Below are 18,376 nucleotides of genomic sequence, written 5' to 3' on the forward strand. Positions count from 1 at the left end.
ATTTTGATTATTACAGAATTAAGCATTTCCTTCTGTAAAAAAATAATAATAACAATGTTACTTTTTATAGGCCGATGTATGTAATGGTACTGCTGGTTTTTCCTGTTATGATCAGCCATTCTATTCTGTGTGTGTTTTTCCTATTATGAATTCATGGTAATGGATTTTGGTTTTTTAAAAAGGTATGTTCCATTGAGAAGTGGTGAGATTACCATCATGGGAGGTTTTTAACAGAGGTTGGGCAGCCCACATTGCAAGGAGCCAGACTAGATGACCCCAGGGGTCCCTACCAATGCTACAATTCTATGAACAGATGCTTTAGGGTCACATGTCTCGGGCAAATCCTTTATTTGGCAGCTTTTACAACAGGCAATACCAATCTATGGGGGGAGCTCAATCGTGGCCTGGGCCACATCGGTCCTCACCGTGACTCAGGCGATGGATATCTTCTGCCAGGAGAGCAAACACTTTGGTGAACTCCTCAAAAGTCAGTTGTCCGGTCTTGTCAACATCTGCCTTTTTGAAGAGCTCTTTCATGTAGTCTGGGCGGTTTCTGTTCTGTAAGGGAAGATGGGGAGAACTAGATGAAACTTTGGTTGGCAAATGCTCCTCTGAAAACATCATGATCTGCCTTATTCTTTGACCTTAGGGGACCATATATGGCTGGACTACAATTTCCATCATCCATCACCACTTAAAATAAAAACCATGATATAGCTCTCAAGGCTATATCCATTGACGACAGATTGATGTTCTACAGCTCCCTCTGGTGTCACATTTTTATAACATATTTTTAACGTTTTAACTGACCATTGTAAAAAGCCCTGTTTAGGGAAGTTTTTAATATTTGATATTTTATCGCATAATAATAATAATAATAATAATAATAATTTATTTTTATACCCCTCCCATCTGGCTGGGTTTTCCCAGCCACTCTGGGTGGCTCCCAACAAAATATTATTATTATTATTATTATTATTATTATTATTATTATTATGCGATAAAATATCAAATATTAAAAACTTCCCTAAACAGGGCTGCCTTCAGATTTCTTCTCAAAGTCGTATAAGTTATTTATCTCCTTGACATCTGAGGGAGAGAGTTCCACAGGGCGGGTGCCACTACCGAGAAGGCCCTCTGCCTGGTTCCCTGTAACTTCGCTTCTCGCAGTGAGGGAACTGCCAGAAGGCCCTTGGTGCTGGACCTCAGTGTCCGGGCTGAACGATGGGGGTGGAGACGCTCTTTCAGGTATACTGGAAGATTAGTCCTGATTAGTCCTGTCAGTATTTTGCAGGAGGGATAAGATAAAATAAAATAAAATCCTTCCAGTAGCACCTTAGAGACCAACGTAAGTTTGTTCTTGGCATGAGCTTTTGTGTGCATGCACACTTCTTCAGATACACTGAAACAGAAGTCACTAGACCCTTATATATAGTGAGAGGGTGGGGAGGGGTATTACTCAGAAGGGTGGTGGGAATGGGTGATTGGCTGATAGGTGTGGTAAATCAGTTGACGACTGTTAACGACTGCAATTGGTCTTACAGGAAAAAGCAAGGGGTGAGATGGCCAAAAATAGCTTTATCATGTATAATGAGATAAGAATCCAATATCTCTATTCAGACCAGGTCTCTCCATGGTTTTGAGTTTGGTAATAAGTCCCATTCCCAACACCCTTCTGAGTAATACCCCTCCCCACCCTCTCACTATATGTAAGGTTCTGGTGACTTCTGTTTCAGTGTACAGTGGTACCTCAGGTTACAGATGCTTCAGGTTACAGACACTGCTAACCCAGAAATAGTACCTCGGGTTAAGAACTTTGCTTCAGGATGAGAACAGAAATCGTGCGGCGGCAGCGGGAGGCCCCTTTAGCTAAAGTGGTACCTCAGGTTAAGAACAGTTTCAGGTTAAGAACGGACCTCCAGAACAAATTAAGTTCGTAACCTGAGGTACCACTGTATCTGAAGAAGTGTGCATACACACGAAAGCTCATACTAATAACAAACTTCTCTAAGGCGCTACTGGAAGGATTTTTTAAAATTTTATTTAGCTATAGCAGACCAACACAGCTACCTACCTATATCTAGAATTGCAGGAGGGATGTAGGTGCATACTAAAAGCTCACCCGCCAGGCCTCCCCATTTGGCCCCACATGGCCTTTTGAGGGAAGCTATGCCCAGCAGCCCTGCAACCAAAATCATACATAATGTGGGGCATTGGTGTGGCAGGGAAGGCTTCAAAGGAAGAATCAGGGATTTGAAGTGGGCCCCCAATAGTTCCTTGGGGACCGCAGTTTGGTTAAAGGTGCTGAGAGTTGCTAGGGGACCCTCTTTCCCCCTCACAGCACTACAGTTCCCAGGGTGGTTTAACAGTCCATCCCTTTTCTTGGGGAACTCAGTAAAGACCAGGTCTCATCTAACCTCTGCATCACCTTTGTGCAAGCAAATCAGGATGAACTCTCGGCAAACAGGTCATCCAGATGGCCCCAACATTACAAGAAAGATAGCATCTTAAAAAACAAAGACATAACCTTGCCAACAAAGGTCTGTATAGTTAAAGCTATGGTTTTCCCAGTAGTGATGTATGGAAGTGAGAGCTGGACCATAAAGAAGGCTGATCGCCGAAGAATTGATGCTTTTGAATTATGGTGCTGGAGGAGACTCTTGAGAGTCCCATGGACTGCAAGAAGATCAAACCTCTCCATTCTGAAGGAAATCAGCCCTGAGTGCTCACTGGAAGGACAGATCGTGAAGCTGAGGCTCCCATACTTTGGCCACCTCATGAGAAGAGAAGACTCCCTGGAAAAGACCCTGATGTTGGGAAAGATGGAGGGCACAAGGAGAAGGGGACGACAGAGGACAAGATGGTTGGACAGTGTTCTCAAAGCTACCAGCATGAGTTTGAGCAAACTGTGGGAGGCAGTGGAAGACAGGAGTGCCTGGTGTGCTCTAGTCCAGGGGGTCACGAAGAGTCGGACATGACTAAATGACTAAAGAACAACAACAACCTGACTCCCGATTTTTTGCAAACACATTTGCACCACCAACAACGCCATTTCCTTTGGCTTCACTCACGCAGGCAGCCAGGAAAGTGGGAGCTTGGCTCTTGAGAAGCTCCGTCATGTCCTTGAGGCTCAAGAAGTCATTCTTGCCTTCCCGAGGAGCGAACTGATGGTAGATGTTCACAATGATCTCGAGCGCCAACTCCAGAGTGCAGTGAGGCAAACTATCCGATGTGGCTGGAGCCTTGGGATGGGTAACTGGAGGGTGTTGGTGGGTACTCGGAGGATGGGTTGCCATTATCTGCAATCTCTGCTGACCTGGAAGAGGCAGGCATATGCATGAAACTGTTAAGATATTCCGTTCCACCTTAAGAGGAACAGGCATAACTGTTGTGTGTCACATGCCTGTTTACATTCCAGCACAGCTTGCTGGGAACTTCCGTTTGTGTATAGCTTTTGCTTATGCTTCTTGCTTTGGACATGCAAGGAGAGCAGACATGTTTTTCTTTGTCCTGATGTATGCTAAATAAACTGCTGTGAATATGCTTTACATATGCCTCTATCTGCCCTTCTGTTGCAAAGAGGTTTTTTTACTCTGCTGGCTTGCATGCTCAGCTTCTGAAAGGTTTCTGAAGCCCTGAGTCACAGTTTGATGCAGAAGCAAGGACTGGAGTTTGACCAGCAACCGGCTGGTGGGCTGGAGCCAGCTGGGGGCCTGCCAATTGCCCCCGTTCCGTTGGACACATCTCAACGTGTTCATAATCATGGGCCTTTTCGGCCACTAAAGCTATGAAGAATTTAGGAAGCCGCAAGCCAGCAAGATATTCCAGTTCAGCCACCAGCAGCAGCTAAGGATGTGTGAATGTGTCCCTTTCGATTTCTCAGTTCTCCAAAAGACTATACATTGACAATACTATGATAGTACTTAGAACAGTCATGGCTTCCTGCCCATCGCCCCTTGCAAAGAAAGAACCATGGCAATTGTAGATTGTTAAAGCTGGAAGTCTCTCCTTGTTCCTATGTTTCAGTCATGTTCCACAGGAATACGTGGCAGGGCTGTCCACACCCAGATGTTGTTGTACAAACAGCTGTGGAGGCTGCAGGGCCCTAGAGGAACATGCCCAGACCCCTGGTCCCTCTCACAGAACTCTAGGTTAGGTAAAATCATCACCTAACTCTCCAAAATTATAAAGACCTCCTAAAGGACTCTGCATATGAGGCAGAAAAGCAGGAGCCTCTTTTGTTTGGCAAGGAAACATTTGAGAAACTATTACTACTATCATCGTCATAATCGCCACCACATTTATAACTCGCCCTTTACCACCAAGTTACAACCATTTAAGATTTAAAAAACAGTTAAATCAGATTACAGGCACCGGAACAGGTGGAACCAGAAAACACACACCTAGGGTGTCAAAGGCCAGGTGAAGAAAGCTGTAAAGTTGTACAGTAAGCCTGCAATTTACACAGGGGTTACGTTCCGGCGATTGCGCCTAAAGCCAAAATTACGTATAGTCAAAACACATTTGGTTCAATGGCAGTTGGGTTTGCCAAAGTCCCCTTTTGGCCACTTAAAAACATATTGCCAAAACTTAGAGAGCTTGAGGGTTTACCGGGAAGCAAAAAGCCAGATGAACCTCTGTGAGGCGGGAATTCCACAACTTTAGGGGCTGCCACAGAGAAGGCCCTCTCCTGGGGGACCACCACCCCAAACCTCTGAGGGAGGGGGGAGCTACCAAAAGGGTCACCTCTGCTCATTTTATTACCGGGGGGGGTCCTTTAAGGAGGAAGAGCGCCTTTCAGATATTTGGCGCCTAAGTCGTTTAGGATTTTAAACACAAATGGGCGGGCCCTGAATCGGGCACAGAAACAGACCAGTAGCCAATCCAACGCTTTTAGAACAGACCTTATGCGACATCTAAAGGCAACCCCAGCCAGCGGCGGAACATTTTACCCCGCTGCCCAGGGCGGGCGGGCACCCAAGGGGGGCGGGGCACGGAGGGTGCCCTCCCAGGCGCAGGATAGCCACTCTGGTGCATGGAGGGGCACGCGTACCCTGCAACCAGGGGCGGAATGAGTCACCGATGGCGGACATTTGGCATGCTGCCCACCCGAAACTGCCAAATGTCACCCCCCTCAGTGAAGACACCCAGGGCAGTACGCCCCCACTATAACCCCCTTCCTCCACCCTTGACTCCAGCCACTGTGTTTTGGACCTGTGGAAGTTTTCTGAGACATTTCCAGGGGCAGCACCATGTACCGGTTATTGCAATCACTGGAGGACAGGTTTTGGCGTAACATTTCTCTAAAGAGAGGTGTTATAAGAAAGAGACTCACCGAGCTTGCCAGCTGATTCCTAGCCGTGGATGTGATGTAGGGCTCTCCTGGCACTGTTTATATATACCTCCCTGAGTCTGGATTTCAGCGATGGTGATGACACAAGATTCAGCTGCTTATGAGGGAGTGATTGGGTGCCACCCAGGAATTACCATACAACCTGTTTCCTGATGGGAAGTCATTAATCCTAACCAAATTCGATATGCGTCTGAAAACACCTTTCATTTTGTCACCTTCCACTCTTGTGCAATGATTAAGAGCCAAAGTTGCCGTGATTGCAGTTGTGTTTCTTGTATCCATGCCTTCTAGCCTGCACTGCAACAGTCGAGGGAGGGCAGGAAGCCAGGCAGAGAAAGTTAGACTTCGTCTTTAGCTTCGCTGCCACCGCTAAACAGCCCTTTCAACCTTCTTGGACTAGAACTGGTCCAGCCTATTCCCAAGAGTGATTTGAGTAGGATGACAATCAGGTGGCGGCTTAATAACCTTTGAAGGTGACTAGGAAATAACTAATCCAGAATGCGGCAGCTAGACTGATGACTGGGAGCGGCCGCCGGGACCACATAACACTGGTCTTGAAAGACCTACACTGGCTCCCAGTACGTTTCTGAGCACAATTCAAAGTGTTGGTGCTGACCTTTAAAGCCCTAAACAGCCTTGGTCCAGTATACCTGAAAGAGCGTCTCCACGCCCATTGTTCTGCCCGGACACTGAGGTCCAAGGCTGAGGGCCTTCTGGCGGTTCCCTCATTGCGAGAAGCCAAGTTACAGGGAACAGGGCAGAGGCCTTCTCGGTAGCGGTGCCTGTCCTGTGGAACACCCTCCCACCAGATGTCAAAGAGAAGAACAACTACCAGACTTTTAGAAGACATCTGAAGGCAGCCCTGTTTAGGGAAGCTTTTAATGTTTAATAGACTATTATATTTTAATATTCTGTTGGAAGCTGCCCAGAGTGGCTGGGGAAACCCAGCCAGATGGGTGGGGTATAAATAATAAAGTATTATTATTATAATAATTACTATTATTCTGATCTTGCAACGCAGCTGTGCGATTTCATTTTGCAAAGGTCACCTTCCTGGGGCAGGTGATGATTAAAAGCAATATAAAGGTATAATTCCTGCAGCAAAGATAATCCTATGTAAATGCACCTGAGAGTAAACCCAATTGTATACAGAGACAGATTTCCTTCTAAGTGTTGCTGCAGGAAGGCATGGGATATGGGAGGGCGTGTCTGTCTGTCTTCTCTCACTGCTACCTCTCTCCCCTCCACTTCCAGTTTTATCTATTTATGCTAATTGAAAGAAAGCTGGTGTAAAACATGCCAGTAAAGGTAAAGGTAAAGGTACCCCTGCCCGTACGGGCCAGTCTTGACAGACTCTGGGGTTGTGCGCCCTTCTCACTCAAGAGGCCAGGGGCCAGCGCTGTCCGGAGACACTTCCGGGTCACGTGGCCAGCGTGACATCGCTGCTCTGGCGAGCCAGAGCCGCACACGGAAACGCCGTTTACCTTCCCGCTGGTAAGCGGTCCCTATTTATCTACTTGCACCCGGAGGTGCTTTCGAACTGCTAGGTTGGCAGGCGCTGGGACCGAGCAGCGGGAGCGCACCCCGCCGCAGGGATTCGAACCGCCGACCTTTCGATCGGCAAGTCCTAGGCGCTGAGGCTTTAACCCACAGCGCCACCTGCGTCCCCCAAAACATGCCAGTATAAAGGGACAAAAAGGGGCATGTGGATGGTAGGAAGTGGGAATAATAATAATAATAATAATAATAATAATAATAATTGAATTTTTGAATTTATATACCGCCCCATACCCCAAGGTCTTGGTGCACTTCACTGAATAAAATCAAAATATAAAACCACAAAATACATAATCAAAATAAAAACAACTGTAATAACCCCCCACCCACCCCAAAAAAACACATTTTAAAAGGGCATAGGATCATCACAACATTTAAAGTGAGACAATTAACCAAGCCACTTGTTAGAAAGACCATGATCTCAGAAATGTCTGCAGGAATATTTGGCTGGGTGCCTTTCTGATACAGTTAAGCTGCATCCTAACTGTTTACTGGATGAAGAAGAGTTTGGATTTGATATCCCGCCTTTCACTCCCCTTCAGGAGTCTCAAAGCGGCTAACATTCTCCTTTCCCTTCCTCCCCCACAACAAACACTCTGTGAGGTGAGTGGGGCTGAGAGACTTCAGAGAAGTGTGACTGGCCCAAGGTCACCCAGCAGCTGCATGTGGAGGAGCGGAGACGCGAACCCAGTTCCCCAGATTACGTGACTACCGCTCTTAACCACTACACCACACTGGCTCTTTGTTCATGTTTCCTGTTTTCTTTTCCCAAGCAGAGATAATGTCTTGGCGTGGTGGCAGCTCCCTAGAAAAAGGTCAGCAACTTTGGGGTTCCCCCCCTTTAAAAAGGTCAGCAACACTGGGAAATGGGGGGGTCCCTGCCGGAGGGATCTTTGCACCACAGCGCCGGATATGCAAACTGTTGTGGACATGCTGGGAGCTGGATTTGAGACGGGGGAAACAAATAACCGAAGGAAACAGAAGTAGACAAATCGGCCCATCTGTCCCTTTGATAGGCAAAATCCCATTAGCAAGAAGGTGGTGAGCTCAGCTGTACAGAAAGGATCCCCAGCTCCCAAAAGTTCCCAAACTTGTTCTACCAAGGGTTTTGCAATCCACTGTTGAGAACCCTTTGATTCCAGTACACAGAGAGGCGTCCATGTTGTTGAAATGTGGTACTCGGAAGGAGAACGAATGGAAGAGCCATCTCAAAAGTCCTCATCTACATCCCAAATCACTTACTGGAACTCTGAAACAGGTAGATCCTTTGCGGAGACTGACTCATCCTCAGGCAGCTTCGGCAATTATTTCCCAATCACGAACTTAGCGGAGTCTTGACACACCTCGATCAGTAGCATCAACACGGATTGGCAGCAGCTCTCCGTGGTTTTGGGCAGAGCCATTCTCAGCCCAGCTGGAAATGCCAGGCATTCGACCTCTGGCCTTTGTCCATGCAGAGAGGGCTCTACCAATGAGCTGTAGCCCTTTGCCAAACAAGCACATTTCCAAAATGCAGTCACAAACTAGACGCGTTTGTGGGGGCCATTCAAAGAAAGGAGGTGCTCTTTGTTGTATTATAGAATTGTAGAGTTCGAAGGGACCCTGAGGATCATCTAGTCCAGGCATGTCCGGGTTCAAGTAGGCTGTGATCTACTATCCAGTATCAAAAACTGGCAGTGATCTACCACACTCTCCCTTTGTCATTCTTCAACTTCTTCGCTTTAGGGGCAAAGGGTTAAGGCATTGTTGGCAGCCAGAGAAACCCTGAAATATACTCGGAGTCGAGTGTGGATTTCATGCTCTTTATTCAGCTCATAGTAGGGAGGAAGGCCAGTTTCCCCGAAATGTCTGCTTTATATACATTATTTACACAATGGGCCCCATGTGATTGGCTAATTCCGGGATTCTCCTGTAGATCAATCAGGTTGCGGATTCACTTCCACTTGGAGTTGGATTGGGTGGCTCCTGTGGACCAATCAGACTGCTGCATTTTGGATCCTATTGTTCTAGGACCAATCAGACTGCTGCATTTTGGATCCTATTGTTCTAGGACCAATCAGACTGCTGCATTCTGAATCCTATTGTTCTAGGACCAATCAGACTGCTGCATTTTGGATCCTATTGTTCTAGGACCAATCAGACTGCTGCATTCTGAATCCTATTGTTCTAGGACCAATCAGACTGCTGCATTTTGGATCCTATTGTTCTAGGACCAATCAGACTGCTGCATTTTGGGTCCTATTCAACTCAGTACATAACAGGATCCCTAACTGCTAAAAAAAACCAGGGGAGTTTGAAAATACAAGAGAAGCATTGCTGGGTTTCTAATAACCCCACTCTCCAGCTTCTTGTTCAGAGATTGGCAAGAACTGAACATGAACGGAGAGCTAGGCACCACGAAGGGAAGGAGGCATGCTAAAGAGCTGAGAGATGGCAAGCCAGCTATGTAGGCAGCTATGTAGGGCAAATGTCTTGGAAGTGTGCAGGTAGATGCATGCTTCTTTTTGTATATGGTGAAAATAATTATTTATTTGGATTTATGAAATCTATTTTTGAAAAAGAGGGCTTAATAGTTTAGCTTATTAAATGGCAATGTTATTAAATACACTAATGATGTTCATTGGCCCTTGGACATTTGATTAAGCTCGATGAGTTTACTTGCTTAAATACACAATGAGTTTAAAGGAGTAATAGAGTTGCCTGGAAGTTGCCATCAAGACAGACAAGGCGGTTTCTGAAGGGGCAGCAGCAAACCAGTGAGCATTACAAAGCCCAGCTACACTTGTAACATTCAATATTTTTCTTACACTCGTCCATTATAGTGCTTTTGTTATTTTTCTCGTTGAATAAAACACGGTGAACCATGTGTGTCATTGTCATGGATTGCTCTGAAGTCATTTCTTCACCAGGTAAAGTCATTTTAGCCCCCACCCCCTATTCCACCCCCAATCTGTCCTGTACTTTGCCTGGCCAAAGGCAGCAACCCTGAGTCAAGCCATTAGTCCATCTAGGTCAGTATTGTGGACACTGACTGGCAACAGCTCTCCAGGATTTGCAAGTGTTATGGAAATTACGGGGGGGGGTACATCTTTAAAGTTGTTAAATGGTACAAATATTATGCATAAATGCATCCTTTCAGCTTGACAGCTCAGGGAAGTTACCTAGCTTTAAAAACCACATAAAATCAACTCCTTTGCCAGTTTCCTTCATTCCACACCCAATTTGCTTCATTGGTCAAGGACTTGGAAACCACTTGATCCCCGCCATACTCCCTCAAGCAGGAGGTCACGTACTCACAGGAAGGTACTCATAGGTGTCAATCGCTGGGCAAAGGCACTCCTCCGGACTTGCCCAGGTGCCAGACTATGCAAACCAAAGTTCTATTGTCCCTTTGTAGTAGGTGCTTAGAATGTACTTCCCAATACATATCCTATATCCACCTGTTGCCCCAACACATCCCTCCTATATTAATCATGTATAACCCTCCCCTTTTCTGATATAGCAATGATGTAGTGAGGGTGCTTAATGAAGTGTATGCTGGGATAAGATTGTTGTTGTTGTTGTTTAGTTGTTTAGTTATGTCCGACTCTTTGTGACTCTCTGGGCCAGAGCACGCCAGGCACTCCTGTCTTCCACTGCCTCCCGCAGTTTGGTCAAACTCATGCTGGTAGCTTCGAGAACACTGTCCAACCATCTCGTCCTCTGTCATCCCCTTCTCCTTGTGCCCTCCATCTTTTCCAACATCAGGGTCTTATCCAGGGAGTCTTCTCTTCTCATGAGGTGGCCAAAGTCTTGGAGCCTCAGCTTCTGGATCAGTCCTTCCAGTGAGCACTCAGGGCTGATTTCCTTAAGAATGGAGAGGTTTGGTCTTCTTGCAGTCCATGGGACTCTCAAGAGTCTCCTCCAGCACCATAATACAAATGATACAGTGATCAGCCTTCTTTATGGTCCAGCTCTCACTTCCATACATCACTACTGGGAAAACCATAGCTTTAACTATACGTATGGACCTTTGTATGTTGGGAAAGATGGAGGGCACAAGGAGAAGGGGACAACAGAGGACGAGATGGTTGGATAGTGTCTTCGAAGCTACAAACATGAGTCTGACCAAACTGCGGGAGGCAGTGGAAGACAGAAGTGCCTGGCGTGCTCTGGTCCATGGGGTCACGAAGAGTCGGACACGACTAAATGACTAAACAACAACAACAACAATGGACATTTGTTGGCAAGGTGATGTCTCCGCTTTTTAAGATGCTGCCTAGGTTTGTCATTGCTTTTCTCCCAAGAAGCAGGCATCTTTTAATTTTGTGGCTGCTGTCACCATCTGCAGTGATCATGGAGCCCAAGAAAGTAAAATCTCTCATTGCCTCCATTTCTTCCCCTTCTATTTGCCAGCATGTGATAGGACCAGTGGCCATGATCTTCGTTTTTTTGATGTTGAGCTTCAGACCATATGTTGCGCTATCCTCTTTCACCCTCATTAAAAGGTTCTTTAATTCCTCCTCACTTTCTGTCATCAAGGTTGTGTCATCTGCATATCTGAGGTTGTTGATATTTCTTCTGGCAATCTTAATTCTGGCTAGGGATTCATCCAGCCCAGCCTTTCGCATGATGAATTCTGCATGTAAGTTAAATAAGCAGGGAGACAATATACAGCCTTGTCGTACGCCTTTCCCAATTTTGAACCTATCAGTTGTTCCAAAGTCCTTGTGACCCCATCCTCGGGGTTCAAAATTCCTCTTTGAACCTGTTGCGCAATAAACTTTGGTCTACAGCTATTTGCTCCGGTTGGTGGCTGGACTCCTTCCTTTATTCCGCAGGGACCCGCGGGCTCTGCCCAATGAGCTGGGTGACTGAGCAGCCTCGCACCTAGATTTTTCCGTAACATCAAGCAAGGGGTCTCTCTCTCCCAGCCCTACATGAGGATGCCAGGGACCAAACCTGAGACCTTCTGATTGCGCCAAACAATAGCCCTTCTCTATTTCCTGCTTGCACTGGCTCCGCCCACTGGCCCGCCAAAAAACCTCACTAAGGAGGGAATGTGGCCCTGGGGCTGAAAAAGGGTTCTCCACCCTTATATGCGCCATGAACCTGAAACTCGGGCAATTGTACTATGTTTCACAACACCCCATAGACTTCAGGAACGTTGTGAGTTGATCATGAAGGCAAACCTCTTTTCCTTGTCATTTGTTCCAAGCCAGCGCCTGGTATCTGCCTGTCCTTCCTGTTATTGCGGTTCCTTTAATTATCCACTGCTCTTAGCCATTGATATGCCAATCAAGTTGTTCTGTGGCCCCATTTGCACAATCCAGGTTACCAGATTCGACAAGCAATAGCTGGCTTTTCCAAAGCTTGCAAGGCGGCCTGAGTTATTAGTCGTGGGTGGATGGGCGTCACTGATTTCCGTGTTTTCATACCCCCAAAATGTTGGGTGTTCTCATAATGGACCACGTTGCACCAGCCACAATGCTGATGTTTACTCATAAGAAGAGGTTGCTGGATCAGGCCAATGACCCATCAAGTCCAGCATCCTGTTCTCACAGTGGCCAACCCAGATGCCTCAATGGGAACTCGCAAGCATGACTCGAACACAGGACCCCTCTCCCCTCCTGCGGTTTCCAGCCATTGGTATTCAGAAGCATTGCTGAGGCATAGCCATCGTGGTTAGTAGGCATTGGTAAGCCCTAAATCACATGGCGTTAAGTAAATTAAACTCTTTATTAAAAGATACAAGGCTGCTCAGCCCAGGCCTGGTGAGCACATCAATTCGTCCCAGTAGATCTTGCCCATATCAGGCAGTTGTGGGGGTCTCTCCCTTCCCATAGCTGCCTAATTCTCCTCCTCCCCCAAAGTTCTTCCCAAGCAATCTGAGACTCCATCGCTGTGCCTGTCTCTGTTCCACCCTCTGCATACCTCTTCTGGTCCTGGGAGACTGGGGAGAAGGGAGCTGGTCACAGCCAGAGGGGAAGGCACCTTGGCTTCTTCATCATCCTGACTCATTGCTGCCTCTTGCCCCCCCCCCCTCCAACTTCCACTTCTGCCTCTGATTCTGAACTGCTTTCTGCCACAGCCTCTTCCTGCTCACTAAACCCTGTCGCCTCTTCATCTTCTGACACCTCCTCCAAGTCTTCTCCTTCTGACCACCCATGGTTTTCCTACCACCCATCCCCAGGCATCCGGGGCAGTAGAGGCAGGGGGAAATTCCTGGCAATGCTCCTCGGGGGCTTCTGGGGAGTTCACTGCATCCCGCGGTGTCGCTTAAGCCCGTATCTGCCAACTTGAACGGCAGAACAGGTGCAACCTGGGAGTGTGTCCCTGCCATGGACGGCATGATTTGTGATCGGTTCCTCACTAATTTGGAACATTGGTGTTTATTATGCGGCGCTCATGAAACGGCATATTATAACAGGCTGCAATCAATCAGCTGCCGAGAAGACTGGGTTTGGCTCTTTGAATCATAGAATCATAGAATCATAGAGTTGGAAGAGACCACAAGGGCCATCGAGTCCAACCCCCTGCCAAGCAGGAAACACCACCAGAGCACTCCTGACATATGGTTGTCAAGCCTCTGCTTAAAGACCTCCAAAGAAGGAGACTCCACCACACTCCTTGGCAGCAAATTCCACTGTCGAACAGCTCTTACTGTCAGGAAGTTCTTCCTAATGTTTAGGTGGAATCTTCTTTCTTGTAGTTTGGATCCATTGCTCCATGTCCGCTTCTCTGGAGCAGCAGAAAACAACCTTTCTCCCTCCTCTATGTGACATCCTTTTATATATTTGAACATGGCTATCATATCACCCCTTAACCTCCTCTTCTCCAGGGTAAACATGCCCAGCTCCCTTAGCCGTTCTTCATAAGGCATCGTTTCCAGGCCTTTGACCATTTTGGATGCCCTCCTCTGGACACGTTCCACTTTGTCAGTGTCCTTCTTGAACTGTGGTGCCCAGAACTGGACACAGTACTCCAGGTGAGGTCTGACCAGAGCAGGTTACAGTGGCACTATTACTTCCCTTGATCTAGATGCTATACTCCTATTGATGCAGCCCAGAATTGCATTGGCTTTTTTAGCTGCCGCGTCACACTGTTGGCTCATGTCCAGTTTGTGGTCAACCAAGACTCCTAGATCCTTTTCACATGTACTGCTCTCAAGCCAGGTGTCACCCATCTTGTATTTGTGCCTCTCATTTTTTTTGCCCAAGTGCAATACTTTACATTTCTCCCTGTTAAAATTCATCTTGTTTGTTTTGGCCCAGTTCTCTAATCTGTCAAGGTCGTTTTGAAGTGTGATCCTGTCCTCTGGGGTGTTAGCCACCCCTCCCAGTTTGGTGTCATCTGCAAATTTGATCAGGATGCCCTTGAGTCCAGGTATTTGAATGATTTTTATGAAGCTTGAAAACCCTTACAACAGCTAGCAAAGAAGGAGGAGGGACAAGGTGCTTTGTGCTTTCATATGTTTTCCAAATGGTCTTTTTTCTTCTGCAAAATAAAGAGATGTGTGTAGTTGTAGCTATATTATTCTGCCTGACACCGAGGAAAAGAGGGTGGAGGCTCCTGATTTCTGCTGAACAAGGAATTTAACAATGCTTTATTATGCCCTCCCCCCTTGACTGAGGTTGAATGGACTTTATATAAATTATCTTTGGACTGGACCAGGAGTATGAGGGAGAAATTAAGAGCAAGAAGATGAACGGCTGCTAATTAAATCTGTCAAGAGGTTTCATTTGTGAAAAGGCTTTATCTTTTTGCTGCATGCCAAAGAAGAACCCCAGAGTAGAATTTTAATTGTGAAGAATGGACATCTTATCAGGGAGTTATTTGTAAACACAGCCTTGTATGCCACCTGGGAACAGCGTTAGGGAAGGAATGTGGCTTTATAAACATGGCAGTGAACTGGACAAAAGAAGAAAGCGATTAACACTCCCAACACAACAGGTCTGAGAACAACATTTATGAAGCACTACATGCGCTGTGGGTTAAACCACAGAGCCTAGGACTTGCCTATCAGAAGGTCGGCGGTTCGAATCCCGGCGACGGGGTGAGCTCCCGTTGCTCGGTCCCTGCTCCTGCCAACCTAGCAGTTCAAAAGCATGTCAAAGTGCAAGTAGATAAAGAGGTACCGCTCTGGTGGGAAGGTAAACGGCGTTTCCATGCGCTGCTCTGGTTCGCCAGAAGTGGCTTAGTCATGCTGGCCACATGACCTGGAAGCTGTACGACGGCTCGCTTGGCCAATAAAGCAAGATGAGCGCCACAACCCCAGAGTCGGCCACGACTGGACCTAATGATCGGGGTCCCTTTACCTCCTTACATGCGTGAAATGGATTTTATATTTATGAAAAACAACAGAGGTGCTTTATGTAAGGAAACAGTAAAAGTGAGCTGTAAGAATGGACTAACATCAAGAGAAGGATTATTAAATGGAGATCACAGAAGGATGAAGTGGCTACATGAGGAAGTAATGGACATATTTTTGCAACAGGAGCGGGAAACCTGATTTTACCCCCAAGGAATTGTATTAATTGTGTGATCAGGAGTGATTTGTAATAATTTGGGAAACTAATTAAAAATATTACTTAAAAAAAGAAATAAGTGTTACATTTAAGGATAAAGGATTTGAAGAGAAACACCAAGGATGGGAAGTCAAAAGGGTTTAAGGGAATATTGCATTGAAACTGAACTGAATTTGTAAAACTGTATGAAAATTAATAAAAATGGATGCAAACAAAACGAAAGACATAGGGAGAAGACCCAGAGAGTTCTCAATGAAGTGTGTTTTATTGTTCTTATGACAAGACTTTGAAGTCTTCTAGTGCCAATGATGTAGTCAGGCAGGGGTGCCTACAATCCATGGGAATGGATGACTCAAGAATGGAATCCATTGGGACTGTGGTTGCCTTGCAGGTTGGCCCTGGCTAACTCAGTGCCCCGTCTCGGGCAGGCGGTGGGATCTGTTGTGAGCATCTATGAGGGCAAGCTCCAGCACGGGCAAGAACTCAGTGAACTTCAGCTTCCCGTCACGGCTCTTGTCTGCTTTTTCAAACATCATCTTGATGTAAGCATCCTGGTTCATACCGGGCTGCGGATAAGATTAAGGAGGAGGAAGCAGGAAAGGGTTATATTTATTTGTTCATCATCATTATTAATTGCCCGCCCTTCACCCTAAGGTCCAGAGGCAGGTTACAAGATTAAAACACAACATGAAAACATTTTAATGCAACTTCCATCCACAGAAATAAGGTGAGCTCTTAAAATATGCATCTTCAGCTTCTCCAAAAGCTGTATAAGGAAGGCGCCAGGCTCTGGAGACAGAGTTCCACAGCTTTGGGGCCACAGCAGAGAAGACCCTGTCCTGCGTCACCACCGTCCCCTGAACATCTGAGGGTGGAAGAACTACCAAGAGGTCCCACTCTGCCGATCTCAGCACCCAAGAGGGTCTTGAGGGAAGGAGGTGGTCTTTCAGTTATTTAGGGACAGATTCCAGCTTCCATCAGCCCTATCAGTTGTGGCCAGTGAGCAGGGGGTTGTGGGAGTTGTAGTCCTGTCCCTGGCCTTAGAAGAAGGCAAGAGCTAAGATGGTGGTATCTCAGGCTCAGGAAAAGCAAGAGACGGTCTAGTTCAGGGTTTCCCAAGTTTGGTTCTCCAGCTGTTTTTGGACTACATTTCCCATCTTCCCTGGCTGCTGGTCCTGCTAGCTAGGGATGATGGGAGCTGTAGTCCCAAAAGAGCTGGAGAACTAAGATGGGAAAACTGGGGTCTAGTTAAAGGCCAAGGGAGCCACAAATGTTATTGCACTCCAACTCCCATCAGCTCTATCCAGCATGACTAAGGGTCAGGAGATGACGGGAGTTGGAGTCCAGCATCCTCTGGAGGGCCACGGGAACACACACACACACACCAGGACCAAGAGCTTTGCCCCCATCCCTGTGGCCACAGTTTTCCCAGCTGTCCATCAGTGCTTACAGGTAGAGTGTCCTTCAAGAAAGGCTGAGCTTGTTCCTTCAATAGCTTCTCAAACTCCTTGAACTGCAGGTAGTCGTCCATTGGGTTCTGAATGGCATACTGGTGGAAGATGTTGACTATGCACTCCAAAGCCTTCTCCAGGAGAGTTTTCATCTTGCTAAGCCTTTGGGAGGATACAGAGGAGAGGGAGGAAAAGGGGAGAGGGGTTCAAGGCTCAGCTCTGACCATAAGGGGAGTAAGAGGAGTAACCAACATGGCGGCCTCAAGACGTTGCTGATTTCCAGCACATATAATCTCTGTAGTTGGTTGGACTACAACTCCCATCATCCTTGTCCACAGGACTCTGCAGGTTGTGGATGATGGGCATTGTAGTCCACTCGCATCTGGGGACAACGAAGCCTGAGCTATGCTTGCTGGCCATGGCTCTCCTGGAATTCAGGTGGGTGACATTTTCAGCCCTACGTCCTCCAACTCAAGTAAGATTCTAGACCTCGTGATTTTGAATGAAGGGCTGATTTAAAGTGCTGGCATCCAGGACCCAGAAAGAACACATTAAAGCCCCTTGGAAGCAGCTTTTAAAATGAGCCCGCAAATTTGCCTACAAAACGTTTCTACTAGTCTACTAAGCAAGGCTGATAAATTTCCAACTGTGTGGCCAGGGCAGTGAAAAATAAAATAAGATAATTGACTTTCTAACCGAGCAGGTTGTCAGAAGGTGGAAAGAAGGTTCATTCTAGACTCCCTCCAGTAGCACTAGGTATTTCTGCATTGGTAATGGAGGAAGGGACTCTGGGTTAGCCCTACTCAGAGCAGACCCATTGTAATGGATGGACTGGGCTAGCTTAGCTCCATTGCTTTCAATGGGCTGACTCTGAGTATCCCTTAGTCAGCTACCGCCCTCTCCTTCCTTCGCAGCTAGCAGCAAACCAAAGCAGGCACAGGAGGAGAGCAGTTCCCATAGGAGGCTGCTTCCAAGCCACCTCCAGGTTGGCTGCCAAGAGATGAGGACTTACCTGAGTTTCCAAAGGGAGCAAGATCTGAGAAGAGACGTGATGTGATGTGAATGCAAGCATCAAGGCAGGCGAGTTTTTATAGCCTCCTCAGCTGCGGAAGAGTCTTGCAAATCATCCCGGCTTGTGCTAATTTCCTCTCCTCTGGAAATGACATCTCCCATTGCGAAATGTCAAATAAGCACCTGCCACGCCCGCCTTGATGAAATCAAGGATGCGTTTTGTCAGGTGTGATTTAGTTGAGATTCCTGCCTTGCAGGGGCTGGAATAGATGGCGCTCGGGGCCCCTTGAAACTCTGCAGTTCCATCATTTTATGTTTTAAGAGAGGCGGTTCAGATACATGTCTGTCAAGTGACTGATTGAACTGCTTGTTTTGCCTCCCAAATAATAATAATAATAATAATAATAATAATAATAATAGAATAATTTATTGTTTATAACCCGCCCATCTGGCTGGGTTTCCCCAGCCACTCTGGGCAGCCCCCAAGAGGATTGATG

General features: G+C 46.8%; 2 protein-coding genes across 2 annotated transcripts; both read right to left on the reverse strand.

The window, feature by feature from the left end:
- Nucleotides 1-331: 331 nt before the first annotated feature.
- On the reverse strand, nt 332-4,491 carry LOC307205760 (protein S100-A7-like). The gene is made up of 3 exons (XM_079958539.1): nt 4,404-4,491; nt 3,072-3,316; nt 332-558 (listed from the first exon to the last, which is right to left on the reverse strand). Exons 2-3 carry the CDS (start codon nt 3,294-3,296, stop codon nt 394-396), a joined length of 390 nt encoding a protein of 129 aa, XP_079814665.1. The 5' UTR covers nt 3,297-3,316; nt 4,404-4,491; the 3' UTR covers nt 332-393.
- An 11,172-nt stretch (nt 4,492-15,663) lies between these two features.
- Nucleotides 15,664-18,022, reverse strand: LOC307205773 (protein S100-A12-like). Its single transcript, XM_079958559.1, has 3 exons — nt 17,881-18,022; nt 16,868-17,030; nt 15,664-15,983 (listed from the first exon to the last, which is right to left on the reverse strand). Exons 2-3 carry the CDS (start codon nt 17,018-17,020, stop codon nt 15,825-15,827), a joined length of 312 nt encoding a protein of 103 aa, XP_079814685.1. The 5' UTR covers nt 17,021-17,030; nt 17,881-18,022; the 3' UTR covers nt 15,664-15,824.
- Between the last annotated feature and the right edge of the window lie 354 nt (nt 18,023-18,376).

Source organism: Podarcis cretensis, assembly GCF_951804945.1.
Source record: "Podarcis cretensis genome assembly, chromosome: 16".
NCBI classification, from domain to species: domain Eukaryota; kingdom Metazoa; phylum Chordata; class Lepidosauria; order Squamata; family Lacertidae; genus Podarcis; species Podarcis cretensis.